Source organism: Carassius auratus, chromosome 2, assembly GCF_003368295.1.
Source record: "Carassius auratus strain Wakin chromosome 2, ASM336829v1, whole genome shotgun sequence".
Lineage (NCBI taxonomy): Eukaryota > Metazoa > Chordata > Actinopteri > Cypriniformes > Cyprinidae > Carassius > Carassius auratus.
The window spans coordinates 16,464,444-16,482,328 of record NC_039244.1 but is presented as its reverse complement, the minus strand read 5'-3'; the positions used below and the strand labels follow the sequence as shown (position 1 = coordinate 16,482,328).

General features: G+C 35.5%; 3 protein-coding genes across 6 annotated transcripts in view; 1 reads left to right on the top strand and 2 right to left on the bottom strand.

Moving 5' to 3' along the window:
• The window catches only part of LOC113117966 (V-type proton ATPase subunit H), a 34,538-nt gene extending 33,597 nt beyond the window's left edge, over positions 1-941 (bottom strand). For both annotated transcript variants that reach the window (XM_026286850.1, XM_026286851.1), the window contains exons 1-2: positions 859-941; positions 175-308 (exon numbers count right to left, since the gene is read on the bottom strand). In XM_026286850.1, coding sequence (XP_026142635.1) covers positions 175-278 — 104 coding nt within the window. In that variant the 5' untranslated portion in view covers positions 279-308; positions 859-941. The remainder of the gene's footprint in view (positions 1-174; positions 309-858) is intronic.
• Positions 942-1,816: 875 nt separating this feature from the next.
• LOC113117938 (regulator of G-protein signaling 20-like) lies at positions 1,817-10,768 on the top strand. 3 transcript variants are annotated; one of them, XM_026286845.1, is made up of 5 exons: positions 1,817-2,234; positions 7,377-7,540; positions 7,919-7,996; positions 8,266-8,500; positions 8,601-10,768. In XM_026286845.1, exons 1-5 carry the CDS (start codon positions 2,022-2,024, stop codon positions 8,787-8,789), a joined length of 879 nt encoding a protein of 292 aa, XP_026142630.1. In that variant the 5' UTR covers positions 1,817-2,021; the 3' UTR covers positions 8,790-10,768. The 3 variants fall into 3 exon arrangements, with proteins under 3 accessions (XP_026142630.1, XP_026142625.1, XP_026142634.1); XM_026286840.1 differs by having other exon boundaries at positions 7,907-7,996; XM_026286849.1 differs by lacking the exon at positions 1,817-2,234 and adding an exon at positions 5,320-5,845 and having other exon boundaries at positions 7,907-7,996.
• Positions 10,769-12,058: 1,290 nt separating this feature from the next.
• LOC113117928 (transcription elongation factor A protein 1-like) lies at positions 12,059-15,717 on the bottom strand. The gene is made up of 10 exons (XM_026286832.1): positions 15,539-15,717; positions 14,933-14,995; positions 14,734-14,839; positions 14,073-14,172; positions 13,772-13,917; positions 13,354-13,410; positions 13,090-13,244; positions 12,857-13,003; positions 12,706-12,777; positions 12,059-12,594 (listed from the first exon to the last, which is right to left on the bottom strand). Exons 1-10 carry the CDS (start codon positions 15,611-15,613, stop codon positions 12,586-12,588), a joined length of 930 nt encoding a protein of 309 aa, XP_026142617.1. The 5' UTR covers positions 15,614-15,717; the 3' UTR covers positions 12,059-12,585.
• Between the last annotated feature and the right edge of the window lie 2,168 nt (positions 15,718-17,885).

The window sequence follows — 17,885 nt, the reverse complement described above, 5'->3', positions numbered from 1 at the left end:
TTTAACGAAGCATTACACCAGAGCTTATTTTGTCTGTATCAAAGCAACCAAGATCCAAATTCTAAAGATACACAAATGCTTTTATTCTTGTTTCATAGTCAGTGGCCTCTATAGACAGTAATCTTTCTAAAATATAATACTAGTGAAGCAGAAGTGGTATTTAGATGTACTCACTGGAGGTAGGACTGCCAGTTGACCTTGTTAGCTCGGACCTCTGCGGCCTTGGCTGCGATGATATTGGTAGGGACGGCAGCATCCACTGCCCCTCGGATATCCATCTTCAATTCTTATTTATTAGGACCTTTAAACTGAACACAATATCAAATCTTGATGTTCTGTCTCTGGAAAGGCCACCATGACAAATACTGCAGCATCTGTACTCATTCCAGCTAGCTCCCCCCGAAAAGAGTTAGAAAACATTGATAACACAATGAAAAACAATGCTTAACACAGATAACACAAGATTACTGTGGGTAAGTTATCGATAAACATTGTCTATAAATATGATTTAGCTTAGCAGGAGTCGTGTATCAGCTAGCAAAGGGCGAACGGGTAAAAATGCGAATTACAACTTCACTTAACAAAAAAATAAGGTTTACTAAACGTTTCGGAGGATCCCGACACATTATTTCAAAATAAGATTATATTATTTGTTGTAAGTCTTCATAAACAAACAAACAAAATACTGAATGGAGAGAGCCACTGCTAATGCAGAAAACAGCGGGTTAGAATGCTAGCGCCTAGACTATTTGTTTAGCCAGACGTTGCTATACAGATATATGACCATGTTTTTTCGAACCAGATAATAAGCAATATTTGTAGCAGAAATATTAGAAATACATTTGACTTCTCGCTTACCTGCTGCCTCTGCTGTCAAATTGGTACAAGACGTCACGGGATTCATGTCACGTGACGCTGTCATGTGAGAAGGCCTGCGATTAACCCTTGAAGAGTAGAATCTTTTCAGTGGCGAGGGTTTTGATTTAGCTCAGTGACTCGATTCATTTAAATCCGTTATGGTTAAAATGCGTTCACTGATTCGTTCAGTGGTGCTTTTATGGAAGTGAGGCTGTTACCGCTGGACGCTTTGTAAAGAAATTTGAGGTATAATAAAGGCCTACTTCTGTAAATAAATGTCCATACTTTAATTTAATATGGCCTAAATCTGTAGCCTATATAAATTTACACCAGTGGTTCTTCAGCTTTTTGACTCCATGCACCCCATAAATAATATTAGCTGAAATGACAATGGAACCAGATTAAAGTAGGTAACTACAATAATTATAATTCAAATAATTGTGATGAAATTATATACATTTAAATAAATCATTGAATTTAATAATTATAAGTGGAATAATTGCAATTAAATAATTGTAATAGTCTAATTATTTGATTAAAATAATAATGTTTCAGAAGTGTTAAGCACTAAATGTTTTTCAAGGAACCCAACCTTTTTAACCAGTTAATTTACATGACTTTTCATGTCATTCATGGTTTTTTGGATAAGAATTAAGAAAATATTTTTGCTAAAATTGACTACCTGATCAAATTTACTTGCCATTAGTATCAATGAAAACATACATTTACATGACTTTTCTAGGTATATAAATCAAACTTTTAAGTAAAGAGTATTAAAGTTAACCACAATTGACTGGTGAAGTTCTTATATATTGAATGAACACTATAAATGCATCCACTTTATTCAAAATATCACTCACTCAACACACTTGTGGCTGTGAACGACAGACACACATCCTGTGTTTAATCTGCTTTAAGCCTTTGAAGTGGACTAAACCACTGGAGGATTAGACTCGATTGGAAATGCACAAGTGTAATCCCTTTTCTGCCATCTTCACCAAGTGCTACTCTTCTGTTGTCATCTGTTGTCTTCTGTTTAAGTTCATTTTGTTAAGGTACCTGCCAACCAGAGATGTGAAACTGCTGTGGATCATGAGAGACCTAATGGCTTTGGGTCTTTGGGAACATGTTCTTTAACAACATGGAAAAGCTTTAGATGAGCTATGCCATGTAACAGAATCATCTTAAAGTGGGAGGTCTGGCCCTCTTCTGTGGTACAGAGCATTTGGCTTTCTCCCTGCTTGATGTGGGGACAGCTACGGCATCTTCTCTTGGCCTGTCAGCACGACGGGGGTTACTTAGCGACAGGAAGTTATGAAAATGAGGACCAGAATGATAATACGGAGGACAGATCAAAGGATCCCATATCCTTTCAGGTAAGTCAGGATATGGACCAACCTGACTGATGTCAACACTATTAATTATTTAAAGATAGCCATGCATGATAGCCACAAGAGCTTTACAAAAGATCATTTTGTCATTCCTGACAGCTAGATTTACTATGATGAGAAAGTACAGATTTTCACAATAACAAATGCTTTTCACATCCATAGATTTATATCAGTGGTTTCTGGGTGTTATTCATGTCAGTGGAGGCAGCTCTCTTTGATGGGATCAGGTTATTTCTGGAAGCCTTCCTGTCTGAAAACGGATTAAGAGTATTTGAATAACTTATTGCATAATCAAGTATGAGCAACACAATTTATGCAACACGTTTTGTTTAATGGGAATCTCTCAATGTACATATGAGGTCTACACTGTTTTTTTTTCTTTTTTTTTTTTCTTTTTTTTTAAATTAAAGAATTCTTACTTAGACATCATTAATTACACCAAAAACAATTTAGAGAAGTTTATCTTCAGAATGAGAGGAGGGATTATCTAATATTGTGCAAAACGGAAAAGTTATTTTCTGTGGTCGTGCAAAACTTCCAATTAATTAGCTGTGATTAGTAAATAACTAAAATAACTGGTGCAGTAAACGGAAAAAATATTTGTGCTATTATTCAATGTGTTTATAATTCTGACAATAAATTAAAATATTACGAAATAAGAAATGCAAATATGCACATGCAAGTCAAATGTGGACACCTCTTTCGGATACACAAATCTTTTTCATTTGTGTAGCAGCTTTTCAGAAATTCATGACATGTCATGTGCCTTAAAGTCCATATTTAAAGCTTGGCATTAGGATAGTTTATATTTCACAATGACATTGAGTTTTTTCTAGAATGAGCCCTATATAGTTGCCCTCTGACACCTTCAGCATGTTGGATGAAAAGTCTCTTTTAGTTATCAACTGATCTCTGAGGGAAAAATGACAGTTTCAGATTCAGAGCTTGTTCTCATTAAATGGAACACTTTCTATTCACTTTTAATTTCAAGATTAGTTCTTTGTTAGATGATGTCATAGACAGTATGACATATCAGAGCTGGCTGCTCTTGAAACTTACAGTGGTGGACATCTGGTGTATTTTTTAATGAATGTCTTAAATTCACATAAGAATAACTCTAATGACCTTCATGGAGATCAATTAAAAATGACATGAAGCTTAAGAACAGCTTCTGCTCTCCCAGAGAGTTCTTGGTTTGTGTTTTTCCTGACCTTTTTTATTCCAAAGGGCAGAAAGAAAAGTTCTCCCCCGCTATATTGGCATTAAGGTATATGGATATAAGGAATATGTATTGGAGCTAAAGAAATCCTATGGTCACTGAATGCTTGTCACATAACTAACATGAACATTCTTGATACATAAAAACTCTCAAAGAAAACAAATTAATTACATGATACTACTTGATAGTCATATTTAATTAATAACTCTGAAGAAACCCAGTGGCAGTATGTGACATGTAAAGAGTATATATTTATTACCTTTCATTTTAAATTACTTATGTTCTCTCGACTATATATTTTCATTTCCATCAGGAAGGCTACTGTTTGCATAAAAGAAAATTAAACACACTAAGAAGGGTAGTGTGCTCAACATCAGATAATGTTTGTTAAAGCATTCAAACTGTTCATCTGTCATGGATACTGCAGCTTGAGTCAGTGTTTGCATCATTAGAAGGTGCTGGAGCACAAAGTAAGCTAGTCTTTTTGTCATTCTCTGTTTCTGAATGCTCCACAAGGTGATACTTTATAAGTCTAAGACTGTTGGGAGCATATTTAATATCATTGCCTATTTTACAACATTCTTCCAAAACAGGCTTCGACCAAAAATCAATAGACTTTTGAGCAGACTAAAATAATTAACATATGATATGTTGTAATGCAAATTATATTAAAATATGCAGCACTACCCATTACAAACTGTCAATTGTGAATTTGGGAAAAGGTAAAGACTATACAAACGGTCAAACAGTACCACCAAGTGTTTGCGTTGAGCTGTGCCTCTCCCACTCTCTTTTCCCACACTGTGGTTGGATGTCATGATTCTGTCTCTATATATAGACTACTATACCTATATCTACTCATTTTTTACACATTTTCAAACTTCACGTTTCTGAGTATTCCCGATTAATATTAAATCTTTAAATCGCACATTATCGCTTTTAAATACGGCTTTTCTAACATGTACAGCAGGCTCGTCTCTGATGTCTTACATTCGTTGTTTTGTTTCCCCAGCAATTCCGCTCACAGCTCCAGCAGATGTCAGTAATGCCCTTAGATAGCAAAGATAGTAATCACGACTGTATGCGACTGCTAATTATGTCAGCAAATGAACACGTCATGTTGTTGGGTTAAAGTCATAAGCGTTTTCATATCATCCTATAACAGTTACCATACCTACAACATAACGAGTTATTATTATTTTTGGTATTTCATTGCACAATGAGTATTTGTATGCTTTTAGTTGCTTGAAACTGTTGATGTTGCTGCGATTCAGCACCATGGACAGAGTCAGTAGTGCTACGATCCACAGTATTATCCTAAGACCAAGAATTGATCCAACTAGCTTCTCAAATTACGTAGGCCCTACCATAATATTAGAGGTAATTATTAAGTGTTTTTTTTTTTTTGTTAAAAAGTGTAAGAGGCTGGTAATTTGAGAACTTCGTGTGGTGTACAATTCTATTTTGAAAAATCAAGAAATTGCCAAAATATTCCGACGATAGGCTATCAGCTGCATGCTATTACTACTACTAATTATTTTTTTCTGAGATTAAAAAAAAAACTGGCTAATTGCAGATAGATCAAATGCCTGAATTATTTCACACTGAAAGAACAAATTGATTCGTTTTCCCTTTTCTTCACTTCCTCAAAATCAACATTGATATTTAAAACACAATTCTTATGCGGTAAGAGCAATGTCTACCCCAGTCTACAGGCTGTTACCAGTATATAATTTATTATCTGTTTATTTATTTGAATTTGATGTATATTTATTATCACATTCTTGTAGATACATTTAATTTAGGAATGCAAAATAATTTATTAGCCTAAGTCTAGGAGATAAGTGACTAGGAAGCCATTCCTTACAAGAAAAGGAACCTCCGTATGATGTTCTGTACTTAGTGCGGGGGTCTTCCTCACTTTTACAAGCACATAGCACACCATTACCCTGTCGGTCATGTTCTATGACACATTATTGACACCTCATGTGAGGCGCACAGGGACACTCGTGAGTCTGTGCTCGTTTCATTGGAAGCAGTGTTAAATATAGCTATCCTCCTCCATTAAACATACAAAAGAATATTTCAGTTTCATTTATTATATTGAGCTGACGTTTGCTTGTGCGGATATGGCGTTAATTGTTTGAAAGTAAGAACCGTAGGATTGTAGGAAAACGTTTAAATATGTCGTTTTTCGCCGTTAGATGTGCATCATGAATCAGTGACATCCAAATGATTTACGCTACCACCGCCACAGCTCGCGAGAGACACGCATGCGCATTGTCAAAAAACAGCCGGTCTTAAAAAAAATCCTTATGCCAACGGATGTAATCAAGGCAAAGAATATCTCTTATCTCTGGGCATACATGGTGAAATTGTAAGTATGAGGATCTTAAGTTGTTTTTAAATAAGGTATCCGTGGAGAAAATGACCTTTGATTTTGATTGTTGATGATGGCATGTCATGTTTGACAGAAATGTCTTTTCGATGCTGTCCTGGGCGATAAAGATATATAGTAGCTGTGCTTAATGGTTGCACTTTGCAATGCGAGAATATGCGATGGAAATACTGTCAGACCATTAGGTTTTTTTTTTTTTTTTTTTTTTTTTTGGATAGTAGAATGCTCTTTGTCTTTTGATTTTCACAGTGCGCCCCATCTTTTAGGATGCGGTCCACATATAAAGCTATGATATTGCTTTTTCGTCTGTTCTGCTTCGGTAAAATCTAGCTGTCCATAACAGTGTTTTCTGTGAGCCAGTGTAACATCATCATTTGCCAGTCGTGAAATAATGCTGACAAAATAATCCGTAAATTACCGAATTATTATTATGTTTTTTAAATCTTATTTTATTACCATCAAACATGGCCAAGCATTTATATGCACCGCGGCTGTGATCACTGATTAAGTGATCTGACTGCAGCTAGATGCGTGCTGCGCCCCCTCCTACCCCAAAATATTCCAACATCTTACAGCTCAAGCGAGGAATTTGATTCCACTGTTCTTTGGAATTAGCACAGCAAGATTTAGCAAGATCGAAGATACTGATCGGGAGTCATTTGATAATTATAACTCTTATATGTATGCATTTAAAGACAGCTCAGTCCAGGAGCTTATTTATTTGCTTCAAATAACCTTCGGTTTTTTTATCCAATGTATGGTTTGTTTGAGCCCGAAAGTCATGGTTGTTTAAATCAGTACAGACACCAATGCTTGAAGAATTAGAGAAGTCCCACCCACATGGCAACAAGTCTAAATTGGCCTAAGCATGTTTGCAGAATGAGAAGCACTGTAACACTGAATGTGATAATTATCTTATGATAATAAGCGATTTCATCAACATGCTTGTGATTCAGAGATGGTAGAAACTGGAATCTATCAGTTATTAAATGTACAGGTAGGCTTTATAATGGAAACAATACTTTTTCCACACAAAATCTAGAAATTGTTTACAAAAAAAGTCGGTGTTAAGATGATAAGTGTTTAAGTAGGGGTGATATGCATGGATTCAAATCAGCTGTGGAGAGCCCTTTGAAATAAGTATGACATGACATGTTAGGTCATGTTAGTGTTCGTGACTTGCTAGGACATTTTGGTTTCTGGTCAAGTTAAAACATGTCTTCTTCACCCAATTCATATGCGCATTCAGCATCTTGTGGGGGTTGCTGTTCCATCCTTTTGTTATCTAGCATGATCAGTTAATGGAAACCACTTTTGTTCATCTTTGTTGTTTTGTTAAAAGCATTATTTTCTCCAATGGAAACCACAAAATGTTTAAGTGGACTGGAGGAAAATAACTTCCTCCGTAATCTACACCCTACAATTGCTTGTTGAACCATTAATTCGGCTTTTTGATATCTGTGGCTGCATTTGTATTGGCTCCATCTCAGTTGCATGCTGTTTCCTGCAGCCCATGGGATCAGAGCGGATGGAGATGCGAAAGAGGCAGATGTCGGTGCAGCAAGAGTCGGTGGCGGGCACCACAGCACCGGCACAGAACGAGCAGCCTGGCCAGGGGAACCGTGGCTCCAACGCCTGCTGCTTCTGTTGGTGCTGTTGCTGCAGCTGCTCCTGGTAGGAGTTTTTTTCTTTTTAGCTATACTGCTAATGTCAGATCTTACCTAAAAAGGTCAATTTAAGGCCAAACTAATGACCAGGAAATCACTGTATCATAATACCTGGAATATTGCTTAGATGTGATTTAAATACTATTTTTGTTCATTCAGCATGCAAAGTATTATGTATAATGTTTACTGAAGTGTCTGAGATCCCAAGATATCTGCTTTGAAAAGCGCCAGAATTCATGACAGTCTGGGTGTGAGTTTATAATGAGCAAGAGTTACAGTTATAAACTGAACAATGAGCAGATGACTACTCCAAAACTACTCTAATGTCTGCTGTTAGCTGTCTTGAGATCATGATGTGTTTACTACATTGCAGTCTCACTGTTAGGAATGAAGACAGAGAAGAGAGGAACCGGAGAGCCTCGTATGATCTTAAAGCAGAGGGGAATGCAGACTTCGAGGAAAGGTCAGTCATTTTACCAAAAAAAAAAAAAAAATTTAAAAGGATTATTATTTTTTAATTACTGTAGTTTTGCGAGATGGAACATTGAGAAATGACAAAGTAAAATAATCTTTATTTTTATTTAAATGAATTACTATTGTTCTGCAAGATACAACCGTCTGACGAATTAGACTTTAAATATTTTTGCTGTGACAGTATTTCCTAAAAAAAAAAAAAAAGAAGAAGAACATAGGAAAACTGTTGCTGATTAAGAACCATGTGTTTTGTGGCAGTCTGAAACCGACTGCGGAGGAGGTCCTCTTATGGGGGCAATCTTTCGACCAACTGATGCACTGCCCCGCTGGAAGAAGTGCCTTCCGGCAGTTTCTGCGCACTGAGTTCAGTGAGGAAAACATGCTCTTCTGGTTAGCCTGCGAGGAATTCAGTAAGGAAACCAATAAGAGCGTCATCGAGGAGAGAGCACGGATAATATACGAAGACTACATCTCTATCCTTTCACCCAAAGAGGTAAGAGTATGCATCAGCCCGTCTAGGAACAACCTAATCACACTTCCTGTATAATGACAGTGATTAATATTCTTGTTTTGCATGCTTTTTTTTTTTTTAGGTGAGCCTCGACTCTAGAGTTCGAGAGGTTATAAACAGGAACATGTTGGAGCCAACATCCCACACGTTTGACGATGCCCAGCTCCAGATATACACACTAATGCAAAGGGACTCATATCCGCGATTCATGAACTCGCCGGTCTACAAAAACCTGATCAAGACAGTCTCTGAGCAGTTGGTGGAATCTTAGATCTCTGTGATCCCGGTTGAATGCCCCATCCCTATCTTTTGGTTGTTACCTTTTCTTGTGTAGAATATGTTTAAAAGGACCTCAGCGAGGGTCTTCCCAGGGATTTTACTGCTATAGCGATCTGTACCTGAAAAAAAGACACTCAGGTCTCCAGGTCACTGGATTAAAAAAAAAAAAAAAATGTCTCAAATTTCCTGAGGGCTCAACACCACAAGTACTGCTACAGATCAGCATAGCAAACGATGCTCCAAAGGATTATCAGTGCGTTTAGATGTTTTAAAGAAAAAAAATCTATTTTATTTGTGTTGAAGGGTTGTTTTTATTAATTTTTTTTATATCAATGTTCGAAGGAAGATGTGATACCAATCGTGGACTATATACAGTAGATATATTTATGAATTTATCTTACATTCCTTCAGCCTTTTTTTTTCTCTCGTGTGATAATATTTAAAGAAGAGGGAATTATGGGGCAACAAGTATTGCCTGAAAAATGCGTATGAGAATCAAAGCTTAAGTCAAGGCAACACTTCACAGGAGCAGTCTGTTGTAAACAGTATTGTTTCAGCTACTTTATCAAATACTCCCTATTATAATGACTTGGCATCTCCAATGAGAAATCATCATTATTTCCTAAAGAAAAAACCCTAAAAACTGTAATTAAAGAGATAATTGTTGTAAGCGGAAATATATTCAATTAAAAAAAGGTTGAACTGTATCATGGATAAGAAATAATTATTATCATAATGCATATATCAGACAGCTTAGTACAGTTATTTTCTCTGCCTTATGTACTGCTTGAAAATATCAAGAATTTATTTACAGAAATATCATGAATCTATAAGTGTTTTTCTGTATCATAGCATTCATTTATTCCTAGCCACATTCAGAACGAGCAGCTAAGAGTTGGTTGGGCATGGCAACAGTTCCTTGCATGTACTCAACCCAAAGACACTATGAAGACTGAAAGCCTCATCTGTGTACAGTATATAGAGGAAGTATTATTTTTATGAATGACCTTGAATAGAAGAGATTTAACCTGCAGGTATTATACTACAGTATCAAATGTGCTGTATTTCTAAACATGAGCACTGAATGGGAAGGTGCAGGTTTTATTGCTAGGACCCTCAGAAGTAGATGACACCAAAGTAGCCAAGTTCAGTAAAACTGTGTGATTAGCTTTCTCTCCAATACAACTGACTAGAATTGGAGCTGCCAAGTTCTTACTATATTTTTAGTTCTGTGAATTTACTTTGTTGCCTGACTCTCATGTCACTCAAAGACAAGATCCTCACTCGGGGAAGTGCCTTGACATTCAATTTTGTGGCATCTCTTTTTTGGCAATAGTTGATTTAAACTCTTGCCACATACAGTATGTAGACTCTGGGCCTTTGATCAATTCACCAGATGACTTGTCCTGCACTGTGATGTCTGAATTGAACGATTACACTTCATATGCCTCTAGTTTTGGAGCAAAAAACACCATTGGTTTTGTCAAATGCTGAAGTCGCACATTTAAGAAAGTGGGTCTGTTTGCCAGTTAGTCAGGTACAATTCATTAAGATTATTGATCTGAGTCCAGACATACATCTACCAACATGTATTTCATGGTGGTGCTTCTACTTGTCTTAGGCTAACTTAATATGAAATGTGCAATTGATATGTGCAATTTGAGCTGATGGATTCACCACATAGATCAACCTCAAAAACAATCTAAGCCAATGGTTTGGAGTTATACTGCCTATGAATCTTTTTTTTTTCTTTCTCTCTCTCTCTCTCTCTCTCTTTTTTGTTGTTGTTGTTGTTGTTCTGTAACGTATACAAAAACAAGTGTTATTTTCCAATCAGTTTACATACAAATTATTATAAATGTTTTAATTAATAATATGTGAATGTTTACAGTAATCAGATTCGTTTTTTTTTTTGTTTTAATGAATTGAGAAAAATAATGATTTGTGGGCATTTGGAATCTTTAAGATACAATAAAGCACAATAATTTTAAAATGTGTGATTGTTGTCAGAGCTCTGGAATAGTGGATATATATATATATATATATATATGTGTGTGTGTGTGTGTGTGTGTGTGTGTCTGTGTTATTTATGAGCTTTTGGGATCAAAAATAAATACTTTAATTAAAATAATAGAATATATATATATATATAATTATAATTTTTTTTTTTTTGCAAATTGCCAGTACCAAAAATGGCATTATTTGATCTTTATTTGCCATTTGACATGTAAATAATGAATCCAAATGTTCAGAATAAACGCAGGGCTTTCAGTTTGGTCTTCATTTACAGCGGATCATAACTGCCTTCTCACTCTTTGCTCTGGAGAGGATGCACCTGGGAACATCACAAAAGAACCTTGAAGCAAGTGTCCTCCCCATTTAATTGTTTCTAAAGGCTAAAGTTAGTGTATGTATAAAAAGCATTCATAATGTAAACATTTTCTTATAAAAAATTGGAGAGTCGTTCTGCTAATCTTAAACTACTGTAAATGAGCAAAGATGCAGTGGATTCAGGATGATACAAACCTCGTTTTCCATGTGCACAAAAGGACATCAAGAACAACCACCAAAGGGTTGTTTGTTATTCAGATGAGACATTGCTAATGCAAGGGGCTTATTAGGACATCAAGGCGGTAGTGGATACTACAGCAAAATCATTTAAGAGAGCGATAGAAAATCAAACAGAAATAGAAATGTCATCTGGACGCAAGGCAAGCTCTATCCACTTTGTATTGATTGCTGATGTCAAAAGTAACATTGACATGATTGATAGAATATGCTGATGTATGTTTTTTTGTTTTGTTTTGTACAACACATCATCTCATTATAAATCTTTGGGAGAAAACCTCACAGAAAAACAAACAAACACATGAGCTACCAAACGAAACATTACACACACACACACACACACACACACACACACACACACACACATATATATATATATATATATATATAGGACTCAAATATTAGTTCAGATCCCTATCATCCACAAAATTTATAATAAAAATCTGCTGAAGATAATACGTGGACCCTACATAATTGATGAGCATGAAAGAGTTTGAGATTTCTTTTTTTTTTACTAAATAAATAAAAATATACAGTGACCTTGATCTATAAGACTATCCATTGGCTTGTAAATAAGTTAAGAGCAGCAAATAATAATAATAAAAAAGAATAGATTTGACAAGAAAATCACCCATCTCAGATGTATAATGTGGCATTTTGTTAATATTATGTATAAAATTCACAAACACCATCAATCTTAAAACATTTTACTCCTGGGAGTAAACGCAATGTACACAGTAAAAATTTGCAAATCATGCATATAAATATGTACAATTCAGAGTGACAAACTTCCAAATGAAAAAGAAAAAAAAAAAACACTTGAGCCAAAAAGCAAACATATTCTAAAAGCATTTTATTTTAAAATAAAATAAATTTGTCTAGGAAAATTAAATAGTTTTCACTAGCTTTCATTAGAGCAAAGCAAAACTATCTAAATATGAATGTTGTCAAACATTGTCAAAATGTTTAAGTACATATAAAAAGTGATGGTTAAGGAAAACATAAATTTGACAACATTGATCATAGTCCAAAGGCCTATGGCCTAGCTATACGTCAAGTTAAAACACTGGACATGAGTTTGGACCATTAAAACAAAAACAGTTGATAGGATCTACTGTGGCCTTTTTACATCGGGTGCACTATTAAATTGCTGTCCATGATACAGAAACTTGGTCCTGGAATTTAGCTACATCTCCAAACACAGAGAACAAACCCCAACTTCAGCAGAACTGTGAAAACAGATTGAATAGAGACAGCGTTAATTCAATTTGTCTTGTTTGTGGATAACAGAAATGTATCAATGGATACAACAAAATAAAATAGCAAAAGGAAAAACCTACCTTCCACCTATTTCCACATTCAGTGCAGAAGACGAATGTTGTCATCGGTTCATCAGCACTTCGAGTTTGAACCTAAAGAAAGTTGTGCGTTTATAAAATGTATATATAAAAAAACCCTTCACTGATATTCATAAACACTTTCTAGGATTACCTGGGTATAGGTACACTTCTTCTTTTTGCACTTGCCACAAGTGAACAGGTCAGTCTGGGTGCCCCCAGAAGTGGACACCTGGTGGTCCCTGATGGCTTCTTTGGTCAGATTCTTACGCATCTCCTTCAGCTCATCACTTGCCATTTCCTATTAGATTTCAACAATGTCAGTATGAGAGAGAACATGTTTCTATAATTAATACACAATGTTAAAGGGAACTTGTTGTCACTGACCTCTGCTGTCATTTTTGCCATGCGGTCTGGACTCACATTCCCACACAGCACATTCCTTCTCAGGTTGGGGTTCTTTGCATCCTTAAGATTGGATATTCGGCTTCTCACACGATTCTTGTATTTCATATCAGTATTTTTGAACTCCAAAAAGATACGTGCAAGTTGGTCAAGGAAATGCATGTGAATATTTTTTTTTTTTTACTTTTCTAAAAAACATTTCAATAACAATTGCTACTTTTTTAGGATGGAATTTGAAATGGATATATTCTTCAATCTGAGCTCCAAGTTCATCACAGTCGGCACCAATCGCAATGTAATCATCTAAATGAAAAAAGACAACACTTTAACCATACACACCCCTTGCAAAAGTATACAGACCATAAATATGAACAAAACATTCAACTTTTTCAATTAGTTAAAATTTTCTTCAATTTAATATCACAGTCTAAAAATTGCACAAAAAATAAATTACTAAACTGACGTATAATTAAAGAGTCCACTTAAATTAGTATTAAAGTATTCCATGCATTCTGCACCATTCATTCAAATCTAAATGTACGATTTATAATTCAGAAAAATAACTAAATTAGAACCAGGTCTAAATACTAATAGCAAAACACTGTATGGTAACTTAGCAAGGAGAAAAATGTGTGTTAGGAAGATTTGCCTGCCATTGACTTGCCTCCTGTTTGCAAAGCATTTGCCAGCATCTCCCTGCACTTGATACGGACCGAGTCAGATGTGCCTGGTGCTCGTGGGAAAGTGGCTATCAGCGTGTTGGGTGTTACATCAACAGACTCACTCTTACTGCTAGAATTACTGCTTGAGCTGAGAGAGAAGAAATAAAGAGACCACAAAAAGGAACAGAAATCAGAGGATGAGAAAGTTAGATGTATAAAGCCTTATTTAATGCCTAAGATCATGAGCAATGTGATTATTTAATAAATAAATAAATCTTATGACCATTAAAATGGTCTTGGTACCTCTCCTCTATGGGTTCTGGGCTGGCTTGAGATGGTGAAACCACTGGAGATGTGCGTTCCTTCTTTTTCTCCTCAGAGTTCTTTTCTGCAGCAGGTTCATCTGGATGTTAAAACCACTCGTTAGACATTTCATCAGTGTAATACTAAAAAATGATCAGAAATTGACCTATATATTGGTGTGGTGACTCAAAATCTTGTACTAAAGAAAACCTGCAGTTGCTACCACATACAGGCAATTAATGGTATTACAACAACACAAACACCTCCAGACTTTTATTCATGTTACACAAGAAACTAAAGGAGAAACTTGACATGAATTATTCAATATTATACACAACATTCCAAAAAGTATTTAGACACATAAGGCCCACTTTAAAATGTGTGTACAGTGCAATAACTGGTTTAATACTTGGTAGTTCTAATATAATGGAATCCATACTTAAATTGCAGCTTAAGTGTTTAAATTAAATATAAGCATGCTGATATAAGCATTTTATGACCTCTTAACAATCAAGAAACTACATATGGGCAATTCAACCAAACTGTAAAAATTTGGAGGGAAAACTAATAAGAAATGCTTACAGCATAAAAAAATAAAATAAAAATAAACTACACATAGATTTAAATGAAAAAAGATCATGTTACTGATGATTGCACCCACCAAGCAATTTTTTCCAGGACTTGATCAAGGACTTGGCCAGTGAGGTCACTTCGTCGTCTGTGCTCTGCTTGCGGATGGCATTGACAGACATCCCGATCCTCGTGGACTGTTCAGAAGAGAAGCAGAAGAAATGTCTCGTTAAAATGTGTTTGAGCACCGTAGCGTGAATGAGGAGCAATGGACAACAGAGTAAACATACCTGCAGAAGCTCCAGGGTCATGGGTATACTCTTTAGTTCCTTTAGTAAGTCCAGTGCACCAGCCTAATTTTAAAAATAATAAAACCCGGCTTACTAAAACACATTTCATTATGATACATTGACAGACACCATCAACTTTATGGGAACTTTAATAATACATAAATATTTACAGAAACGTCAACAGACGTTACCATGTAGCATAACACCTAACTATCCTCACTTTTACTGCAACGACGACATGGGTAAAATATTTCTTTACTAAAAATTATTAAACACACTGAACGCAAGAGTCCGTATTTTTTCCAGAATAAATCACATTCGCATTATCGCCTCCCGCTGACTGACCCTGTGCATTTATCCGCGATAAAAGCTAACGTTAATGCTGCTCATTTCCCCGCTAAGCGCTGAGTTTCTTAAACAATGAACTAAACCACTATATTTATCTCACTTAAGCATTAACCACTAAAATCAGATCTAAAAACAGATCCCCAGTTTCGCGGTAGATGATGAAATCAGTTGTTCTTCGTGTATGTAGCTGTTAGCTTGCTACGTAACTAGCCTCGTCTGATCCGATACATGAATTTCATTCATGACAAAACACCTCACCCCGTTCTTCTTCTGTGCCATTTTATCCATCTTTTTTGCGATCCGGATGATATCTTCCTCTTCTTTCTTACTCATTATTGATGTTTAGCGGTAAATGTATAGAAACAACGTAGAACCACACGCGAACACACACCACTCAACCGGCGGCGAGCGCAACAGGAAGGCGTTTCTACGAAAGCCCAGACATCACTAATCAAACCATTGACTAGAAGCGCCATGGCTCAACCAATCGACGATGTAAAGCGCAGGCAACAGTAATCGAAGAAACGAGCGCGCACCACACTTGAAGCATTCTGAATGAATTTCATCAAGTGTATCCTTACACAACTTGAAATTTACACACATAAGTGATTCAGATGTTATAAACAAGATGTCAAATACCTTGAGCCGTATGGTATGGAGCGATTTGATAGTGATTTGTGCTGAAAGTACTGGGTGGTGAGATTCCAGCAACCTCTGTTTGCAACACTAGAGTGCGCTTGTGCTCGTGCTTACTGCTTACTACAAACCATAGACAGTAAAAAAAACGATGTTGGTGCTCAGTCATGTTTTAATAATCAGTTAGTGAGGATATATAACAAAATTAGTTATTTTGGTGCGCATTTTTTAGTATATTGATGTAGCGGTGGGATATATAGGTTTGTTAAGTGCCTCCAAATGTTGGAAATGAGCGGAGGCTGACACGAAAAGGCAATGGATGAGACAGTAGTGGATGCTGAAATACTTCAGAAAAAGAGAAAAATTAGAAGGTAAAATTGTGGAAATGCCTATAACAATAGTCTGCTTGAATGTATAAAGAGTACGGTAGTGAATATTGTGGAAGACTACTGTACATAGGCCACTTTTTATATGTGGTACTTTTTATATATTCTTTCTTTTTAAGACATGTGTATATATTAGAATATAATGCACAAGGGTAATGATGTTCTGGACTTTGGGTTGTGGCCTTTCACTGGTGTAGCTGAATATGCAGACATTTAGTTTTCCAAAATCAGCCTATAAGTTGTCATCCTGACTTCTCAGTGGGATTTCAAAGATCAAGCGTAACACTATGATGCAACGTTTGTCATTGCAACATCATTTATTATAATAGACATATAAATCAATCTATTAATCTAATTAATTCTAAAGTTGGATTCAGATTTCAATAAATAAATAGGTAAGGCCTTGTATCAACATATTCTTGGGTTTATGACAAGGTGAAAGAAATAATTCTATATATAAATATGTCTTTTTCTATCGATACTGTATTGGTCCTTTTGGTTGGAACCCTGGTTGATATAAAATTAATAATGTTCTGAAATTTTTGGTAAGTTTCATATAAACATCTAAAATATGAAGACAAAGTATACCATATAGCTATACTCTGGCCTTATACAATGGAGGTGTGAGATACTATTTAAGACTTTTCTGTTTTTTTATATACATTTTACATTTTTATAGATTTGTTTAATGTATATAATGAAAATAAATATTTATTAAATATACTTTGCTTTTAATGTTATTGATTTAATGGAAATGAATTTGTCACTCTTTTCCAGTGCTTGCTTGTTATTAAATAAAATTTAATATGTCTGTTACTCAGCGCCTTGCATGCAAGCCTCTAATCCATCAAGCATCAAACAATGTCTCATTATGAAGAAAAAAATATATAAAAGTTAAAGAATGAACAAATAGAGTTAACTCCTATGCTGTACATATCAATATCTAATACTGATTAATATGATACAAGATCACCCCAGATGTAATGCATTAAGAACTGATGTTGCCCTGCTGTAAACCAATCACAGTCATAATATTCCTGCTGTGCTTCTGTATCACAGCTATGCGCCCACGGAGAGACACATGCTTTACCAGCTGAGACTTCCCTTTCCCTTATTCAGCTACAGCGTAAAACCTCTCGACTTCACCCCACTCTAATCCCTATTAACAGAGGCCTTAAATCTGCTTATATCTCTGCAAGAAATTAGAAACACCTTCAGCCATCTGCTGGATATCACACACACAGCAGAACAGATACTTCATGTCTCATTATGTTTAAGGGGAAACCACTAAAACAGCATTTACAAATGTAATTTGTTTAAAGTCAGAGGAAACAAATATGCAAGTATACTAGCCTAAATAAACAGTTCAGATCAATTGAAAGACTTGCAAGAGGCTGTTGCATAACTTAATCATGATGTTTTATGTTTGTATATCATTCGTCACACTTACTGTTATTATGGTTATCAGTACTGTAATGTTAGAAACCTCCAAGGATATACAATTTAATTATATGTTAGTGCAAATGCTTCAATTTGGTTTTTTTTTACATTCCTTTCAATATATGAGGACTTAAAATGATGAT